Source organism: Prionailurus bengalensis, chromosome A1, assembly GCF_016509475.1.
Source record: "Prionailurus bengalensis isolate Pbe53 chromosome A1, Fcat_Pben_1.1_paternal_pri, whole genome shotgun sequence".
Lineage (NCBI taxonomy): Eukaryota > Metazoa > Chordata > Mammalia > Carnivora > Felidae > Prionailurus > Prionailurus bengalensis.
The window spans coordinates 227,350,521-227,371,040 of NC_057343.1; the positions used below are offsets into that span (position 1 = coordinate 227,350,521).

Below are 20,520 nucleotides of genomic sequence, written 5' to 3' on the forward strand. Positions count from 1 at the left end.
GGGCAAAGCCCATTTGAAACCCATGAGGGGACAGGGAAGCCACTTGAACTGGATCCACCAAGAGGATGGGAAGCTGGGGAGAACGGTCATGAGGGAGGGGCTCTTAACTGATCCTTATCTTGTGGCTGGAACATGCAGCAGGTTCACTCCTTAAGGGGGGCATGAGTGACAGAGAAAGCTGGAAGACAGCTGGGGGTCAGGTGGGGGCTGGGGAGGAAGGACCAAGGAACCTTACTGGAAAATGCATGTTCTCTCTCAAACTAAGGGGGAAAGAGATAAACCCTGGAATCTTATACTGAAGCCATTGGTAATTAATTTTCTCCCTCGGATGAGCTTCAGTCTTAGAAGACTTACACTCTTGGGTTAAGAATTCAGTAAAGCCTCAAATTGTTTTTAAACCTCTGTTTTTGTTAGTTGGGCCTTACCTTGCGTGCTGATCAGCGCCAAGGATGGTGGGAAGACAGCCACACACCATGTAAAAGATCTGTTTCCCCAGCATCATCCAATATTCACAGGAGATCCTTTCTCTGGCCATGTGTTTTCCAGATGAGGCTCTCCAGGAAAACCTAGAGTTTCATTATGTAGCAACTCTGCGTGCACGTGTACATCATCTGTGTTCAAACATCAGCCAACCGCTAAGCATGAATCTTAGTCTCTGCTAAGTATTTGGATTCTGCACAGGAAGTGTTCTTTTTTCCTGGAAAGGGTGGGTCCTCACGATGCCGTGTTGATATTGGTCAGTCACACCTCATTCCTCTCTACTCTGGAAAAGAGTGAGGGGGAACATAGAATGTTCCTCCTTGTTCTAAATTACATGTCATCTCTTCAAGGGAGGTCACTGGATTTACCCAGTCTTTGAAGAGGGCACATGTTTTAAAGGAACAAGAATTACTGGAAATCAGGAGTCTTGGCCACAGGTCATGACTCTGCCCCGAACTAGCTGAGAAGACTTGGGTTTCACTTTCCTCATCTGCAAAATGAGACTTTGAAAAGCTGACATTAAGTGCCCCGTTTCATTCTAAATTTTATTACTGTATTAGATATTCAGTTATACATTATGTAGCTGTGTTACCTAAATTGAAATTCGGTGACATGACGTCCATTAATGGTAGACTATATATAATGGAAGACAGTAGAAATGTATGTTCCAGTGGTACTCAGGAGTACTCGCTAGACATTTTCAAACTATTATGAAATTCCAAGAGAGTAACTCTTCTGGGTGCATGTTTCATTTAAAGAAGAGTGGAGTGGCATCTCTTCTTAGCTTTTGGTGTGGATATTTTTAAAATCATACATATTTCCACCAAATTTTAGTCAGCATAACCTATACATTTTTTCCTCATTTATTATTCTTTTCACAACCTATTTGGTTAGATAATATTTTCATGTTTTACACAATAGATTTCTCATTTCTGTTTGTGATTGTAACAATTCACAAATATCAATTGGAATTATTTAAGATTATTATGTTAATACAAATATAAATAACCATGGAATTTATTGCCCTAAAATATTGTCACATAAGCCTTTTTTCCAAAGGGGAGGCAGTTTTTTTTTTTTTTAATTTTTTTTTTCAACGTTTATTTCTTTTTGGGACAGAGAGAGACAGAGCATGAACGGGGGAGGGGCAGAGAGAGAGGGAGACACAGAATCAGAAACAGGCTCCAGGCTCCGAGCCACCAGCCCAGAGCCTGACGCGGGGCTCGAACTCCCGGACCGCGAGATCGTGACCTGGCTGAAGTCGGACGCCCAACCGACTGCGCCACCCAGGCGCCCCTAGGGGAGGCAGTTTAATAAAAGTGTCCTTGTATGGCTATGGAAAATATTTGCAAGTTGAATATTCTTTTTTTTTTTTTTCTCCTTCTCACCAAGTAGACACAGAGAGGGACAGGGCTACGGGTACTCAGTTTGTGTTGGTTTAGAATAGCAAACACACTGAGTATAATGTAAGACCAAGGGGGAACTCGATAACTTTTAATTGAAGAAATGAATAAGGTAATGGATGAATGGATACTGAGTTTTATTCATATCCACCTGAATCCCATTAGGAAAATAGGTAAGATCCTTAAATGTAAGACAAAATTTTCAGTTAAGTCATTGTGATATGTATTAAGCACCTTAAACTGTATGAAGACTTCACCATAACATTATTTCTATAGAGATAATTTAGTTTATTTTAGTTAATTTAGTATTAGACTAGGATACTTTCCAATTTTAGGATATTTACTTACTAGAATAGTGAAAACTGTATAGAAATGTCATGTCACTTCTGAGATATGAATCCTAAAGGCAGTATTAGAACAGGGTTTCAGCATCTATAAAGTACAACTTACTCAAAAACTATTTTTTATGGCTTTCGCTAGCAGAAATATTGCTTCACAAATAAACTCAGGCAAAAACTTAAGTAACATTTTTATTTTGACTATGGAATGTGAAGTGAGATATACTCATTAGAATGTTATTCATTAAATAAAAAGCATGATTATACATTTAAGTATCAACAAATTTTCAAGTAAAGGCCATGTATGTATACATCTGTGTGTGTGTGTGTGTGTGTGTGTGTGTGTGTGTGTGTGTAGCTTAAAGGACAGTAGTAAGTCAAGTTTGCATGTAACCTTCATCTAAGTTAAGAAATAGAACATGACCAATACCCAAGAAGCTCCCATGTGTCCTGCTGGTCACATTCCCTACCTACCCCACACATCCCATGCCTTAGGTAACCACTTTCCTGAATCTTTTTTTTTTTTTTAAATCATTTCCTTGCCTAAATAATGTTTTAGCTAGAACGATTTTGAGCTTTATATAAATGAAATAATATCGTATGTTATTCTGCGATTGTCTTCTCAACATTATGATGCTGAGGTTCATATATAAACAGAGTTCATTCATTTCCAGGCTATTTTACCTTTCATTGCTTGAGCACAACTCACTTTATCTGTTCATTATCCTATATAAATACAAAAATATATTTTGAGTTTGATTCAAAATATGAAATGTTCATTCATTCCATTTGAATCATTAAGAGAATGATAAACCGTTTTGTTGTAAGTTTTTCATTCATTTTTGTTAGAATTATATTTGCCAAACTGCTCAACCAAATCTTTAAATACTAAATATGCACGGGGAACAGAAATGAAAGTCTTTATTTCTGTCAACTGTATGGCCCCAGCAAACAGAGCGTGGCCTAGGCTAGCCTAGCCGATTTGCAATAGATTGTTCTCAGAAAGGAGGCCACAGTTTAATAATCTTTTTTTTTTAATTTTTTTTTTTTAATTTTTTTTCAACATTTTTTATTTATTTTTGGGACAGAGAGAGACAGAGCATGAACGGGGGAGGGGCAGAGAGAGAGGGAGACACAGAATCGGAAACAGGCTCCAGGCTCTGAGCCATCAGCCCAGAGCCTGACGCGGGGCTCGAACTCACGGACCGCGAGATCGTGACCTGGCTGAAGTCGGACGCTTAACCGACTGCGCCACCCAGGCGCCCCTTAATTTTTTTTTAATGTTTATTTATTTTTGAGACACAGAGAGACAGAGCATGAACAACGGGGGAGGGGCAGAGAGAGAGGGAGACACAGAATCGGAAGCAGGCTCCAGGCTCTGAGCCATCAGCCCAGAGCCTGACGCGGGGCTTGAACTCACGAACCGTGAGATCGTGACCCGAGCTGAAGTCGGACGCTCAACCGACTGAGCCACCCAGGCGCCCCTTAATAATCTTATTTCCTTTGCCACTTGCAGGTTTTTGCACTCCTGTATAAAATCTTTTCCCATCAAACGGGCGTATTGGCAAAATTCTGTTACAGATAGTGGCTTCCGTACACTTAGTGTTTCCTTTAATAGGTCTGGAATCATTCATGAGGTAGGCAAGCCTAGTGCTAGATTTGGTCACCAATGAAAACAGACTTGCTCAATGGTGGTTCAAGAGAAGGGTAGAGTTCACGAATACATAAACCACTCTCTCCCTAACAGCTAAACGTCCTCGAAAGTTCGTTTCTAATGATAGGCAGGAAATCATTTGGCAAGTGTCTGCCTCGTGGAATAGTGTCTGCCTGGAGAACTGATGATAGCTCAGTGACTCTCTGGAAGAGCATTAGTTGACTCTGATGGAATAAAGAAGGAAAAGGAATTTTTTTTTCTTTTTTAATGCATTTCTTTAACTATAACTGAAAATTTGTATTAAAAAAGGAAATTTAATTATCTAATCTACAGATTGTCTTAGTGTTCAAGGTATATTGAAAAGAAATAGAACCTACATGTACACAGTCTCTGGGGAGTTGAACATCTAAGGGCCAGGGTAGTTTTGATTTGTCTTAGGACTACTGGATTTGAATCCAGAGATCCTCTCACCCTGACTCCCTTGCAGTCATAGCTCGGATGATAGTTCACTAACAAGAAACATTCATTTATTGCCATAGCCTTAGCTCTATGGCAGCAGATTCCACAGGGTAGGTACTAATGATTATCCATTAAATGAATGAATTTGGGGGCCCTCGATAGATTGTTTGAACTGGTGTATTTTCGTGATGAGTTAGTTTTGCAAGAGTGGGATTTGAACTCGATGTCATTGTATTTGAGGGAATGCCCTGTGTCTGCCTGCCTTCCTCCTGGGGGGATTGTTACTGGTGTTAGCTTATTGAGGTCCCTGCCGGAAAACGAGGGCAAGGACACACAGCACATGCCTGACACAGGCGTCACAGCCAACACATTCTACCATGACGATTGGGAGAAGTTACAGTAGAAAAAGACAAGGTACTTTGAGACTCTGTTGAATTGACCAACTAGAATATATATTGAAAAGGCACTGTTGATGACGATGATGATGGTCAGAAGATGGATGCCAAAGTTTCTCTAAAAGCACTGTGGCTTCCCTATCCTTAAGGTTCAAAACGTTCCTAACAAGTCCCTCAAGGGACAGTATGATGAGGTCCTATCTCACCTTCCCAGCTTCAGGCAGCGTTATTCTTCTGGCCGACTCTGCGGGGCCACACGCGGGGCCCTGTGGGATGGTGTCACTATCTCCTTCTGGCTCCAGGTCTCTTCGTATGTCGTACACTGTGCTGTTTGGAACTCTTCCGAGCCCTCGGCATAAACTACTACTAATCCAGATGTTAGCACAGAAGTGACTTCAGAGATGTCCCAAAGCCCCCACCCTATACCTCTCCCTCAGCGATCCCTTCATTGTAATGGGATAATCGTGTAGTTAGTTGTTCAGCCTGTATCTCTTCTCTCAGGGCGTCAGCTTCATCCGGCAGGTATCTGGCTGGTTCACCTCTGAATTCGCAGGTCGTTTCCAGAGAGTGTGGCCAATAGTAGGTGCTCCAGAAATATTTGCTGAAACAAGCAATGCTGAATGGATCATCAGAAGTTCGGCTAAAACTCATTTTCCTTTTCTCTCTTTAGCTGGGAAGTTATCAATTCCAAACCGGATGAAAGACCGAGGCTGAGCCACTGTATTGCAGAATCATGGATGAATTTCAGCTTATTTCTTCAAGAAATGTCTCTTTTTAAACAGCAGAGCCCCGGCAAGGCAAGTCTTTCAGTACAGGAGAATTAACTGTGTGTGCTTTAAAATGTGCAATACATTGGAAACGAATGAATTAACCTAACGTACCAGCTTGTAAGGGTTCTCCAATCCTGGATATAATATGCTAGGAACACATGCCATGAAGCTGACATTAGCAAGGTTCAGAAATGTTAGTGTGTTAGCCCTAGAAAATCCTCAACTTTATATATTGAAATTGTGTTAGTTTTCTATTTTATGCATATTTATCTAACTCATTAACAAAAATGAGTGATGATTGGTCTTATGGGCCAGACCGAGGAGAAAAAAATATCTTATGAGGAATTTCAGTTTAAAAGCAGACACATTAAAAAAAAATACATACAATTACAGAGAACACATTGGTGGTTGCCAGAGAGAAGAGGGCAGGGCGATGGGCAAAATAGGTGAACGGGATTAAGAAGTACCAGCTTCCAGTGATGAAACTCACCACTGTGTTGTACATCTGAAACTCATATAATATTGCATGTCAGTTACAATTCAATAAAAAATGTCAGTTTATATTATGTAGGCCAGTGCTGAAGTCAGAAGGAGATGAAGTGAACAGATAGTCCTTTGAGGATGCTTTTGGAGATAACTGAGTCTCCCTTTTAGTCTAAAAAGTAGAGATTCTTGGTTTAAGACTTATTTAAGAAAGAAAACCTCTGGCAAAGACACTTATAGGGATGATGTAAATGGAATGAGTGTTTTTCCAATTATGATGCAAACCCCTGGGGAGAAGGTTTGAAAGTGGTTTGGAAGGGATTATGTGGTGCACACCTTTGGAGTACTTGGATGTGTCGAGGTGGCTTCAGCTGTGATGGTGAGAGCATGGGTTTAAGGGCAGAACCATCAACAGAACCTTTCGCTTCTATGTCTGTGTTCAAGTTCCTTGAACCTCTGCCTGTAGTTGGAAGGAAGAGCCTAGGAATGTTGGTACAGCCTAAAAATCCCTCTGGTTGTACCATGTATGGGCAATCTCTTAACTTTAGTAGTATTGAGTAATAGAATTATGTTTAGACATATTTTGAGCATATTAAAATGGCAATGTTGTATATGCATGGATTTTTTTTTAATCACTGAAGGTAATTCTTAGAATAGATACTCATGTGGTGACGAGGGAGAGTTGCATTTTTGATGATTATTGATCATCAAATCATCAAAATCACTGACATGATTAAACACATTTTTAGAAGATTCTGAACGTAAAATTTGTGTGTTGGATTGTCCTAATGTGCTCTTAAGTCAGTTGGCTTAACATGATGATGTTACAAATCTAGTGGATAGTATGAAATCTCTTTCTGAAACTGAATTCTGGATACGGTCATGCTTTCATAGACTTATTCTTTCAACTTTTATGGTCTTTCCTCTTCCATTTTGCTATGAGAATTCTGTATTCTTCAATGGCCTTGCTGATTCAGAAACAGCTCCTAATTTTGTTGCGTAAGCGCCTCTGTTCTTTTGACTAGTGAATTTATTAACCCAATGCCAAAGAATGGAAAATCAAAGTTAATCTGAATTTTAGACCCCCTCAGTGTCAATCAGTTACTGATCGGAGTTATGTATCCTTTCCTTATATGGCTTTTTGAAATTCCCTTAATTTTGCTTCCCAGTTTAATGCCGTAACTTAAAGATGAATCAAACGAAGAAAGATAGTTTATTTTTAAGAGTAGGATGAGGAAAACCTGTGAAGGGCTTTATAGGAGCATTTTTATCATGATGTTTAAATTCATTAAAACAACCAAGATTTTGTTGGTCCTAACTGACAGAGAGAAGGAAATGAAGCACATTTCACTTAGGGAATTTCATTTCATTCCCAGCTGGTTTCTAAGTAACCTAGAAATGGGGTCAATCTGAGGGATGGATATGGTTAGGAAGGAGGATAGTAATGGCCAGTGGATTCATCCCAGCTGCTTATCAGCTGTGCAAATTATATTTATGTAAGTGCCTCTAATTTCTGTAATATTTTGCTGTGTTTATGAATTTTGATGAGCTTATAGAAGTAGTTTGAACTTGCAAGTTTATTTGCCAGTCTGCATTATTTTCAGTGACTGATCCCGAGTAAAAAAAAAAGTTTCTGGGGACATACTACTCTTCAGTTCTCTTGCATCTGGCAGGAAGAGAGCCACAGGGATGATTAATGGGAGATGTTCTCGGTGCCAGAAACGAGCTTCTAGAACCTCAAAATGATGGTTACTAAGTGTTAAAGTGGACTGAGGCTGGTTGAACACAGCAGTCATTTGTCAGACCCGAGTACAAAAGAACACGATTTGAACAACGTTTGCCGTAACGGGACAGATCGCATATAGATAACTAATTGGGTGTGTATCCTGTCCTCTAAAAGGTCTGGGAGTTCTGTATAACTGTCACATGTTGTTTCTATCATTTCTAGTTTTGTCTCCTGGTCTGCAGTGTGTGCACATTTTTTACGGTCTTGGGAAGTTACATTCCTGGGGTTATACTCAGCTATCTACTGTGTAAGTATAGTAGAACATTCGGCTGATTTATGTGATGCATATGGTATCATTTAATGGTCAGCAGGACCTTCCATAGTTTGGAAGAGGAGGGATGAGTTTTTAATTATAAAGCACATGGATCCTTCTTTAAGTTCCTGCTGTAAAAGGTTTTTCCTTTTCCTAGAGACCTGTACTGGTAGGGGGTAGGTACAATGGCACAGCCAGTTTGGGTAACAGTCTGGCAATTTCTTAAAAACTGTACGTGATCCAGCTATTCCACGGCCAGGTATTTACCCAGGAGAAATGAAAGTATACATTTATGCAAAGACTCGTATGCACATGTTCACAGCACCTGTATTTGTAGTAGCCAAAAACAGAACACAGTCCTTATGTCCACCCATAGAGGCATGGGTAAACAACCTGTGGCATAGCCATTCAGTGACCACTCAGCACTAATACGTTGATGTATGCCACAGTCTGGCTAAATCTCAAAATAATTAGATCGAGTGGGAAAAAGGTAAAAAAGAACATTTACTGTATGATTCCATTTATGCATAATTCAAACTAATCTTCAGCGGCAAAGCACACAGAGGGTTGCCCAGGGAGGAGGAGGGAGGGAAAGGCAGGGGAAGGATTAATGAATAGGAAGATGAGGAAACTTCAGGGGGTGATGGATATGTTCACTCTCTTCATTGTGGTGATGGTTTCTTAGTTGTATGCGTATGGCAAAATGTGTCCGACTGTATACTTTAAATATGTACAATTTATTGTATGTCAAATACAACTCCAAAATGCTGTAAAAAAGTATAGATTTCCAGCTTGGCTTGGAAAATATGATCTGGTGCTGCCACCTTGAGATGGGACAGGCACTCTCCATTTAACTAACCCTCATATTTCCCTATTTTTCTTACACCAGCTTTTAAAATGTACATATACTTCCTTGGCTTCTAGTGATATTGGAGTTTGCAACTCCTATTTAAAAGGTAAATGGGCATATTTTCTAACAACAACAAAGAAATAAACACCAGGGAATACAATACATTCACGGTGTCCATCTTCGTTTGTTTTTGTATTCCTGGTGCATAACACCCATGGCAGCTGATCCAAGCTTACATCCATTCTCCCATGTGGAACTCATGTACATATCAGCCCTTAATCTGCCTTGTTTAGGAAGTAAAGGAACAAAGAGCCGGGGAAGGAGAGTCTGATATGGGCAAGGCATTATTCAGATGGTTCGCATTGGCCTCATTTATTCTTCACAAAGACCTAACAGATGTTACTATCCCAATATTACTGATGAGAGGCTAATAGATAATAACTTTCCTATAGTGAAATGGCTTATTTAACAAATAAGTAGAATGGAGATTTTAATCCAGGACTGTTGTCAAGAAAGCATGTAAGCTTTGTGTAATTGTTGAGGCTGAAAGAATTGAAAGGAGGAAGTTGATATGATAGCCAAGTCTTTGAAAACAATGACTTTAAGCATAGTGTGGGTATGCACACACGTGCACACGCGCACAGGAGAAAATGTTTTCATTGTGGGAGGAAGAATACAAATGATGAGCTTACTTCACAGAAGCATCTCTCGAAGTAAAACACTTGGATTTGTCAGTAAGGAAACTGAAATATTTTTGTGAAATACTAAGATGTAGCCTTTTGAAAGGAAGGCCATCTTACCTACGTTCTCTTCCCTCTTATGTTTCAGTATTGTGTGCATTTTTGTGTCCACTGTTTAAGTGTAATGATATTGGACAAAAAATATACAGCAAAATCAAGTCAGTTCTGCTGAAACTAGATTTTGGAATTGGAGAATATATTAATCAGAAGAAACGTAAGAGATCTGGTAGGTAAAATTTGAATTTTAGATACCGTGCATGGAATCAGACATCAGCTGGCTATTTATTATGAAATCAATTTTAATACATTTCAAGGCGCTTTTAGCCTTTTATTGCATATTATTACAGAATCTAATCCCCCACAGTAATACAGCTTTTGCCTATTTAGGCTTTTATTTTTTTCTCGAACATACAAGAAATTGACTTTTTGATCCAAATTGTCAGGGGAAGGAGAAAAGGATTCAATAATCCTGTATTTGCTATTTATGATTTCTTTCATGTAAGTTATTTTATTTTGGTGTGGACTATTGCAAATAAAAAAAACAACACTAGGGCTGAGAGCGTGGGAGCAGTGTAAGGGGATTGAGAGAACAAGGGGAGGAAAAGAAAACAGAGGAAAAATGAATGTAATCATTATTCACTACTGAACTTGGCCTATGACTTTATAGATTCTCAAACTCTAGCAAGCATCAGAATCACCTGGAGGGATTATTAAAGCTTGGATTTCTGGGCCCCACCCCAGAGTTTCAGATTCAGTTGGTGTAGGGCGGGGCCTGAGAATATGCATTTCTAAAAAGTTCCATCAGATCAGCGATGCTGATGCTGCTGGTTCAGGGACCACACTATGAGAACCACTCTATGGACCATTTCCCTTGGAAATCAGACTTTTGCAAATACATCGTGTGCACACATTTGATTATATGGGAGCATTGGAGACCGTGAGGAATGCGGGGTCAGGATACCACTGTATAATGAATGAAATGTACTGTCTAGGAAACTGAAAGCCTCTAAATTTTCTCTCAACAGAAGCAGATAAAGAAAAAAGTCACAAAGAGGACAGTGAATTAGACCTTTCAGCTCTTTGTCCTAAGGTATTGTTTTGTTTAGTTTTCAGTTTGTTCCTGGGTGGTTTGACTGTTAAGTTTACTTACATGGCCTCAAGCTGAATGATTTTCCTAATAGACGTCTCTCATTCCTCTAAGATGACTGAACAGTTTCAAAAGGAAAATTACTCATCTGGTTTTTATTATTCTGACATTTTTTGGTGTTCATATGGAGTTTTGAAAAAGATTTCTGTCCGAAGTTTAAAATGTGCCACTGCTATTTATCTTAACACAGATTAGCCTCACGGTTGCTGCTAAAGAGTTGTCTGTGTCTGACACGGACGTATCTGAGGTCTCCTGGACTGACAATGGGACCTTCAACCTTTCAGAAGGATACACTCCACAGACAGACACTTCTGATGGTATGCTCACATTTCTGCGTGCCCTTATTATTATTAGCACATGCAAAAATATTTACCTCTGTCAACTGCTGAGTGGATAAACAAAATCCGGCATATCTACACGATGGAGTGTCACTTGGCTATGAAAACAAAGCAGTGACACATGCCACAAGATGGATGGGCTTTGCAAACATTATGCTAAGTGAAAGAAGCCAGACGCACAAGTCCACATATTGTGTCAGTCCATCTATAGGAAATGTCCAGGATGGACAAATCCATGTGGACAGAAAGTAGATTAGTGGCTGCCGGGGCTGGGGGAAGGAGGAAAGGTGACTGGTAATTAGTGTGGGTTTTTCGTCACGAAGTAAATGTTCTGGCATTAGATAGTGGGGATGGTTGCCCCACTTTGTGAATATATTAAAAACCACTGAATTGTACGCTTGAAATGTGTACACTTTATGATCTGTGAATCGTACCTCAAAAGCTATTCCTTTTTTAAAAGTATGGAGAAAAAAACCCAAGCCAGTCAGTATCCAAAATCTGCCTTTATTTTCAAAACAAATAAACAACCGACAGTGAAAACAATGAACTTGTGAAGTGTCTGGTGGCATTGTGTATGGCGACAGTGGAAGGAGGGGAAGAGACACTTTCATCCTGTGTATTCAGGGCTGGTCCCCATCAAAGAGGATTAAAGTATGGAGGACAAGTTCCCCAAATCCGAAGCTGACTCCATGGTTTCTCATGGTTTTCTTCAAAGTTAGTTCTTTTTTTTTTTTTTTAAATTAGGATAAATAAGCTTAAAACAGAGAGACAGTCTTGTACAGTAAGTTAATTTTTGCTAGTCTCCTTGGATTATTTCAGGTCATTTTAACCATATATTGAATATATGAGATTACACTGGAAGATTATGAATTGTTCTATATGTGTTTTTACAGGCAAGAACGTACTTTCTTTTTCTAGAGGAGGAGGGAGGCCATACAGTGTTTGAGAAAAGACAGGCTTGGAGATTGGGACACCCAAGCGTAGTCTTGCCTTGGTCATTAACTAACTGTGTGACCTTGAACAGGTGACATGATTTCTGTGGACCTCAATTTTCTCAACTTTCAAGTGTATCAGAACACTCACGGGGTGCCTGGCTGGCTTAGTTGGTAGAGCATGCGACTCGTGGTCATGAGTTTAAGGCCCACTTTGGGTTTAGGGTCTACTGAAAAAAAAAAAGAAAAGAAAAGGAACACTCACGCTGTACAAGCCCTACATATCAAGATGAGGATAACAAACCCGTTGTTCTTAAGCATTCTGTCTCAGACTTACACAACAAAAGGGGCAGCAGTCATGCCCCCCACAAAGAAGGCTTTAATTACATTGAAGACTTCAAGTTACTATTGTAAAGAGTTAACTGTTACACTGAAAGATTTTCTATGGAAAGTGAAAAACAATAAAATCGCTGTCTGCCTACTAACCTGACATTGCTTTCAAATGTCCCAGATCTTAAGTGATCTGATATATATTCAGGACACGAGTTTGGTAGACAGGATATGGTCACTTTCAGCTATATTTATGGAAAGCGAAATGTTTCCGTAAGCTCTTAGGTTGAACATGGAATAGAAGGAGCGATACTTTCTTTTGAATTCATTGCTTTAAACAAACATCGGTTACAGATGCTGAGATAGATCTTCACGGATGAAAATGCTGGGCCAGGATAATACTCACCATCTGCTGTACCAGAATCCATGAAAACCTCCAGTTGAAATATATTGTTTTTACTTTGTGATCATACAGCATACATATCCACATTAGCTTAAAGCTAATACCCTCCCTGGGGCAGGATGAAATTTTTGTTTATGATGAACATTTAAAACTTCAGTACATGTATACAATGGAATATTACCCAGCCATTAGAAAGAATGAAATCTTGCCATTTGCAACAACGTGCATGGAGCTGGAGAGTATTGTGCTAAGCAAAATAAGTCAGAGAAAGACAAATACCATATGATTTCACACATATGTGGAATTTAAGAAACAAATGAGCAAAAGGGGGAAAGAAGAGGGAGCCAAAAAACAGACTCTGAAAATACAGAACAGGGGCGCCTGGGTGGTTCAGTTGGTTGAGCATCCAACTCTTGATTTTGGCTAGGGTCATGATCCTAGCTAGGGTCATGGGATGAAGCCCTGCATCCAACTCCAGGTTGAGCAAGGAGCCTGCTTGGGTTCTCGTTCTCTCTCTCTCTCTCTCCCTCCCTCCCTCCCTCCCTCCCTCCCTCCCTCCCTCCCTCTCTCCCTCTCCCCCTCCCTCCCTCTCTTCTCTCCCTCTGTCTCCCTCTCCCTCTCCCTCTCCCTCTCTTCTCTCCCTCTGTCTCCCTCTCCCTCTCCCTCTCCCTCTCCCTCTCCCTCTCCCTCTCCCTCTCCCTCTCCCTCTCCCTCTCCCTCTCCCTCTCCCTCTCCCTCTCTCTTTCTTTCTCTCAAATGAAAAAATAGAGAACAAACTTATGGTTACCAGAGGAAGGTGGGTAGGGGCATGGGTTAAATAGGTGATGGGGATTAAGGAGGGCACTTGTGATGAGCACTGGGTGTTATATGTAAGTGTTGAATCGCTATATTGCACACCTGAAACTAATACACTGTATGTTACTTCGTTGGAATTTAAATAAAAACTAACATCAAGTCATTACATACACTGTTTTGTACTTAAGAGGAAAACTAAGGATGTAGGGGGGACATGTGGAATTTGTGCACTTGTAGAGAGATGGTCAGGTTTGCCTAGAGTGCGGGATGGACAGCAGATTATCTTTTAGACAGTTCTTTCATTTCAGATTCATCACGGTGCTTAAGCATGAACTTCTGTTACACATTCCACAGATCTCGACCGGCCTAGCGAAGAAGTTTTCTCTCGAGACCTTTCCGATTTTCCATCTGTAGAAAATGGCATGGGAACAAACGATGAAGATGAATTCAGCCTTGGCTTGCCCACTGAGCTCAGGAGAAAAAAGGAGCAGCTGGACAGCGGTCCCAGAGCAAGCAAAGAGAGGCAGTCCGCTGCTGGCCTCACCCTTCCGCTGAGCAGTGACCAAACCTTTCACTTGATGCGCAACCTGGCCGGGGACGCCATCACAGCCGCAGTGACAGCTGCCATCAAAGAGCAGTTAGAGGGCGCCGCGAAGCAAGCACTCTCTCAGGCTGCCCCCAGCCCAGGAGACGACACAGACACTGAAGAAGGTGATGACTTTGAACTACTTGACCAGTCAGAGCTTGATCAAATTGAGAGTGAATTGGGACTTGCACAAGACCAAGAAGCAGAAGCACAGCAAAGTAAGAAGGCTTCGGGCTTCCTTTCAAATCTACTCGGAGGAGGCCATTAGTCTGGGAATCAACTTGTTCAACACAGCACAGATAAAACTACCAAAAAATTATAAACAATGCAAAAAAAAAAAGAGATAAAAAAGAAAAGGAAAAAAAATTTTTTTGAACTGTGGGCTTTACTGATTACTTCAGATCGTTTTTCTTATTTTCCCTTCTGCAGTGAATTAATTGGATCTATATCAGCTGATACTGATAGACTGATATTTCCTATAGTTATTTTTATGTAATAAGCATGGAAATGAACTTTGTATACGTATATATACATGCTGTGTTATCAGAGATGAATATTAGAGGTTGTTTTTAAAGCAAAACACCAACTTATTGAGATCCTCCTACAAGTATTCCTTATTTTTCCTTTACAATTAATTTTTCAGGCATGCAAAAACTTTATTGTAACTCACTGAAATATTAACAATTCATTGGTGAATACATGCGGTATCAGCTCCTTTGTTACCGATACTTGGAAACAGTTAAAATAATTTTGGTAGATTCTGATGTGAAAAACCAAAAATTATCAAGGTATCTTCAGGTGGAGGACTTGGGAAATATTAGCAAAATTAATTTCTTAGGAAAAAATTTTAAAAATATATTGAACTACTTTGGATAGGCTGATACATTTCCATGTTATTTCTGCAGTTATAGACTTAGGCTTACCTATAAATGGCATGCTCCATGGACTACCAGCTCTGGTCTTGCAAATGGGTGGTATTAACCCATCGAAAGCAAGTAATTATATATCACATAGACAGTGGTTTTGATGTAAACAGAGGTTGGGCTGTGTTTTGTTGTTCAACTGTCATATATTTGTAATAGAGATGTTATGAAGTGCAGGTATGTTCTGCCTGCTCAGACCTAAGTTAAACCCTCATCTTTCATATTATGTCATAGAAAAAGTCTCTTAAAATTGTGAAATTAGTTCCTGATACATTCTATGAGTGGCGTTGTCATCAGTGGTGGAGAGACAAGAACTGTTTTCGTAGTCTGTCTTAGAGTCTCCTAAAGGAGAGAAATTTGCTTGGCTTTAAGGTGTATTTATTTGCTATTGAAGTCTAAATATGTAACCTGTTTCTCATTGGGAAGCTAGAATATATTCTTCCTTTATTTTAAACTTTTTTAGATCACCTTTAAATAACCAAATTTGACTTAGGTTTTTAACAAAACACTTAGCAGAAATCAAGCTAATTTTGTTTTTGTGATACAAACTTTTAATAGTGTCGAGGGACCATGTCAGCCAACTACCAACAATCCCTTCAGTCTTCAGGTACAGCTGGCATTTCTACAGACGCATGCAGACATCTGAGACCCTCAGAAAGGAAGGATAATCCAAGAATATAGGAAATCTGTGGTCTCTTCCCTTTGTTTTACCCTTTCCTTATATTTCTAAAGACTGTAGGTAATCTTATGTTTTAATGTAGCATCTCATATTTATTTTTTCTTTCTGAGGTATTAAAATATCTAGACTGAATTTTGCCAAATGTTAAAGGGAGAAAAGTTACTGAGGACTTTGAACACTTGCTTTTTGTGATTGACTATGCTTATATGTCATCAGTGCCTCATGACTGTGTTTGATGTCCTTTATTGATACAAAGTGAGCCTGTGCCTTCATTATCTTGCCCATTTTGGTACAAATGAAAACCTGGTGTTAGATCAATGAACTGTGTGGGTTAGGGAGGAATAGACCTGAATTCTATTCAATACAAGTTTCTGGACACAAAGAAAAATACAGTCACATATTTATAAAATAGTTGTCACCAGGATTCTTCTTTTTTAAATTTTTAATGTGCATGTTTCTGCATTTAAAAAGCATCTGTGGCCATTAAGTCAAAAAGTGTACAGGTCATTTCAATTTCTTCACTGAGGGGAACACAAGAAGATTGATCCAAGTAATTAAAACGTGTTAAAAGTCACTGGACAAGCTTGCAAGAAGATAAACTCAAGAGTTGGTGGTATAAGCCATAAAGATAGGATCATATATTATAAACTAGAAATTAAAAGGGATTTGGGGATGGCAAGGTTGGTAGGGTAGAAAAATGTGTAACACTTTCGAGAAGACATACTAGCTCTCTATGGAGAGTAGCATTATAACCATACGTGTACTTCAATATTATTTATTCAAGAACATAAGTGATTACAGATTCACACAATTGATACTCTTTGATAATGGTACTCTTAATTCAGACAAACAGGGATGCTGAAGGTGTGTGTGTGTGTGTGTGTGTGTGTGTGTGTGTGTGTGTGTGTTGGGGGATATATTTATTTCTGATTTCAAGATATAGTAACAATAAGCCCTGGTGACTGATCCAGTACCCTGGGAACTATTTATCCCTTATCATGAGGATTTCTGCATTCATTAAAAGGTGAAACGTGGATTTTTTAAAATTATTATTGTAAAGGAATTGTAGAAAAATGCTTTGCTCTCTCCCTATAGAAAATGATGAGCAAAACCAGACAATGGGAATAACACACACCGATCATGCATTTTGACCTAAAACGATAAAGCAGGGCTCAGAAGTTCAAGCTTGCTTTGGAAGGTCAATCCAGGCCTAAAACAGTGTTTATATTCGCATTCTTGATCATCGTTGCTTTTTCTTACCCTAAAAATCTCCAAATGTGATTTTTAAAAACTGTCCCCCTTCTAGTGTGGCAGAATATTAGGAAAAGAAACATTTATAAGACTTTGCAATTAGCAAACATCCTCAACATATTTAGGCATATCACTCATATATTTGAAGTAAGTGCAACTTTTTTCCTTTTAAAAAAAATGGCAAATGCCAGTGTACTAGCGATTTTAGGCAGGAAGCAAATCTACAGTCAAGAAAAAAAAGTGACTTAAACGTTTTCCTTTTCTGTTTATAATTTTGGTTGATGTAGTTCTTTACATCACTCCAGCTATATTCGTTACAAGATAGGAAATTATTCTGAAAACACTTACTGTTTTCATAGGTCATTTGTGTCATGATGAAGCTAGAAGGTCTCAGAACTATATTTTTGTGTATTATTCCTCCATTTCCATTGCAGCATTTAAGGTGGGATGAGAGGTCATTAATAAAATTAGGAAGTGAACTATTCTGTCATACAGGGATGTTTTTAGAATAAATGGAAAAACGTCTGAAGCATTTTCAGGGGAGAAAAAGGCTATATAAAACCAAGACAGTGAAGTTTTTTCCTGCCTGTGTTTCAACTACGCCATCTTTTCAAACATTAAAACAAAGTCAATCAATAAGTATCTGCTTATAAGAAAACTCTAAAGTTATTTCAGTGGGACTGGCACTATGTTGGCCTCATAATCCAATAAATGCTATGGAATAAAAAGATGAAAAGTGTTGCAAAAATGTCTATTTTTTCAGTTGACTCTGGACCATGTGTGAGGTTCTACACTAGTCATTTTTAATGGATCTTACCCTGGGAGACTCCAACTAAGTCACATAACATTTGCACCTGTTTCTTTCATCTATGAAATTAGCACCAGGGCCTCATAGTGTATAATTGTCTAAGACGGGGTTTGGCAAACTATGGTCTATCGGCCAAATCTGACCTGCCACTGTTTTTCTATGGAATAGCAACTAAGAATGCTTTTTTAAAAAAATTTGAAATCCGAAGAATAATTCATGATGTGTAAAATATGCAAAATTCAAAATTTAGTGTCCATAAATACAGTTTTGTTAGAACACAGCAACGTTCACTTATGTACTGTCTATGGCTATTTTTATGCTAAAGAGAAAAGTTGTACAGTTGTGGCAGATAATAGTTTTAGGCCTACAAAGCCTAAAATATTTACTATCTTGCCCTTTATAGGAATGGTTTGCCAAACTTTGGCCTAATACATAGAAAACACTCAGTTATAGTTAGAATCATGTGTAATCCTCATGACTCTACACTTAAGTAGTAGGAAGAGCATTTTTCAGAAGGACAAGGTTAGATAAATTATCCAGTCACATAGCTAGTAAGGGGGAAAGCCAGTTTGACCGCAAAGCCTATTCTCTTTCCAATATGTCACATTATCTAATATTTTTTGTTTCTTAATACATTAAGAAAGATCATAATTTTAAATAGCTTAGCAGAACTTTACTAAATACTAAAGACTGCTTTTATTTTATTGAGATTATTTTTTTCTCTTTCCAAAGAATCCAGAAACCAGCTGATCTATACTATTTTAAATGCTCTGATAACCCAAGTTTTCTCAATTCTTTAGAATATCTCAATTCTTTGTTAATCTAAGAACAGCATATCTAGATACCCAAAAACAAGAGGTAGTAAAATGTTGTAAAATTGTTTACTGAAAATCATAATTTTTTACTTAACATTTTTATAAATGCAAAATTCATAGAAATTGTAAACCATTTAATAAATGTTTTTATATTCTTTGTTACCACCCAAAAACTAATCGCAAACAGCCCAATCCCCTTTAGTTTTCCTTTTAAAAACCAAGTAGCTATTGCAATATGGGTATATGAAAAGTAGTAAGCCTGTCACAAGATAATACTGCCTATCAACACCAGTATCTCAATTGACTTGAAGATGAACCTATTACCTCTTACTTTAAACTTTGTAATTATCAAAAATCAACATCCCAACATTTTCCAGCATTGAAAAAGAAGCACATCTTCATGGACACTGTCCCTTTACACTGTATAACATAACTTCAGTAGTTCGGCAATTAAGTGAAGCTCGTATCTTAAGAGCTATGTCACAGTATCCAGAAAGAATTCTAATTGTTAATATTTTTCAAATCTAAATCTTTCACGTGGGCAGTCTCAGTTTAAATTCTTCAGCAAAATTATTCATTTGGTAAGAAACATTTTTTATAGCATTGTCAGCAGAGATCAGACACATTAACATAATTCTCTGAATGTACTGAAGTTTAATGCAAGGTCTCTTGGTCAGTCATCTTGCATTTACCAAGGAGCCATTGGCTATAGACCTGCTCCTTTCTAGTATTTTTTTCCAACAATTCCAGATACTGCTGCTGGATCTCAAGGCCCACTTCTATTCCCAATGCCCATATAAACTGAAACACTACTGTTTACCGGATGAAGATAGAATTCGCCGCTTTACCTAATACCTTAATCCTCTCTAGTCTTATTTTCTCTTAATTACCTGGATCCTATGCTTCACCCAAACTAGACATATTCTTCCTAAATATGTCTCTTATTTTCCTCTCTCCACAGTATTTCTTCTACCCTCCGCCTCCCTTCTCCATTTGCAGATGAAGTCCTCAATCTTTCCTTTCCTTCAAGACCCATCTGAAATGTCAGCTCCTTAACAGAAACTTTTCTAATTGGATGAGAGTTCTCTAAATACCCATTGCCTCTTTATATTTTGTTGTACGTGATCCAGTCTTTAATGTGCTCATTGTGTATTTCTTACCATCCCTATCAAATTATAAGAAACTCCTGGAGAGTAGGGATGTCTTAATTTAGAACTAGTAGAATATTTTAAAGGATAGAGTGTGATTTTTAATAAATATACATTTGGTCTTTGTCCATTTGGGGCATAGAGCTGACAAAAACCCAAGTGTTAACAGGATAACAGTTTTTGGTTATGTTAATGAGGTGATTTTTGGAAAGCCCAAAGGTAACCTAAGGATGAGAGCGGGTTGCCTGGGGAGCCAACCACGTGATGAGAGGGTGGAAATTTTCAGGCCCACCCCCTCACACCTCTGGAGTGGAGAAAGGAGTGGGATATTGAGTTAAATCACTTAAGATTTAATCAATCATGCCTATGTAATGAAAGCTTTATAAAACCCCAAAAAGATGGGGCTCAAGAGAGCTCTTAGGTTGTTGAACCAGAACAAATCCATGTGCCAGATGGGTGGTGCATCCCAAACTCTATGGAGACAGAAGCTCCTGGGGCGCCTGGGTGGCTTGGTCGGTTAAGCGTCTGACTTCAGCTCAGGTCATGATCTCACGGTCTGTGAGTTCGAGCCCTGCGTCGGGCTCTGTGCTGACAGCTCAGAGCCTGGAGCCTGTTTCAGATTCTGTGTCTCCCTCTCTCTCTGCCCCTCCCCTGTTCATGCTCTGTCTCTCTCTGTCTCAAAAATAAATAAACGTTAAAAAAAAAAAAAAAAGAAGCTCCTATGTTTGGGACCCTTCTGGACCTCACCCTATGT

The 20,520-nt window shown here is 38.9% G+C and overlaps 1 protein-coding gene across 2 annotated transcripts in view; it reads left to right on the top strand.

Annotated features, from left to right (window-relative positions):
- RETREG1 (reticulophagy regulator 1) overlaps positions 1-14,840 on the top strand; it is a 128,721-nt gene extending 113,881 nt beyond the window's left edge. For both annotated transcript variants that reach the window (XM_043600903.1, XM_043600913.1), the window contains 6 exons: positions 5,400-5,526; positions 7,931-8,015; positions 9,700-9,837; positions 10,637-10,701; positions 10,949-11,075; positions 13,911-14,840. In XM_043600903.1, coding sequence (XP_043456838.1) covers positions 5,400-5,526; positions 7,931-8,015; positions 9,700-9,837; positions 10,637-10,701; positions 10,949-11,075; positions 13,911-14,410 — 1,042 coding nt within the window. In that variant the 3' untranslated portion in view covers positions 14,411-14,840. The remainder of the gene's footprint in view (positions 1-5,399; positions 5,527-7,930; positions 8,016-9,699; positions 9,838-10,636; positions 10,702-10,948; positions 11,076-13,910) is intronic.
- Positions 14,841-20,520: the final 5,680 nt, after the last annotated feature.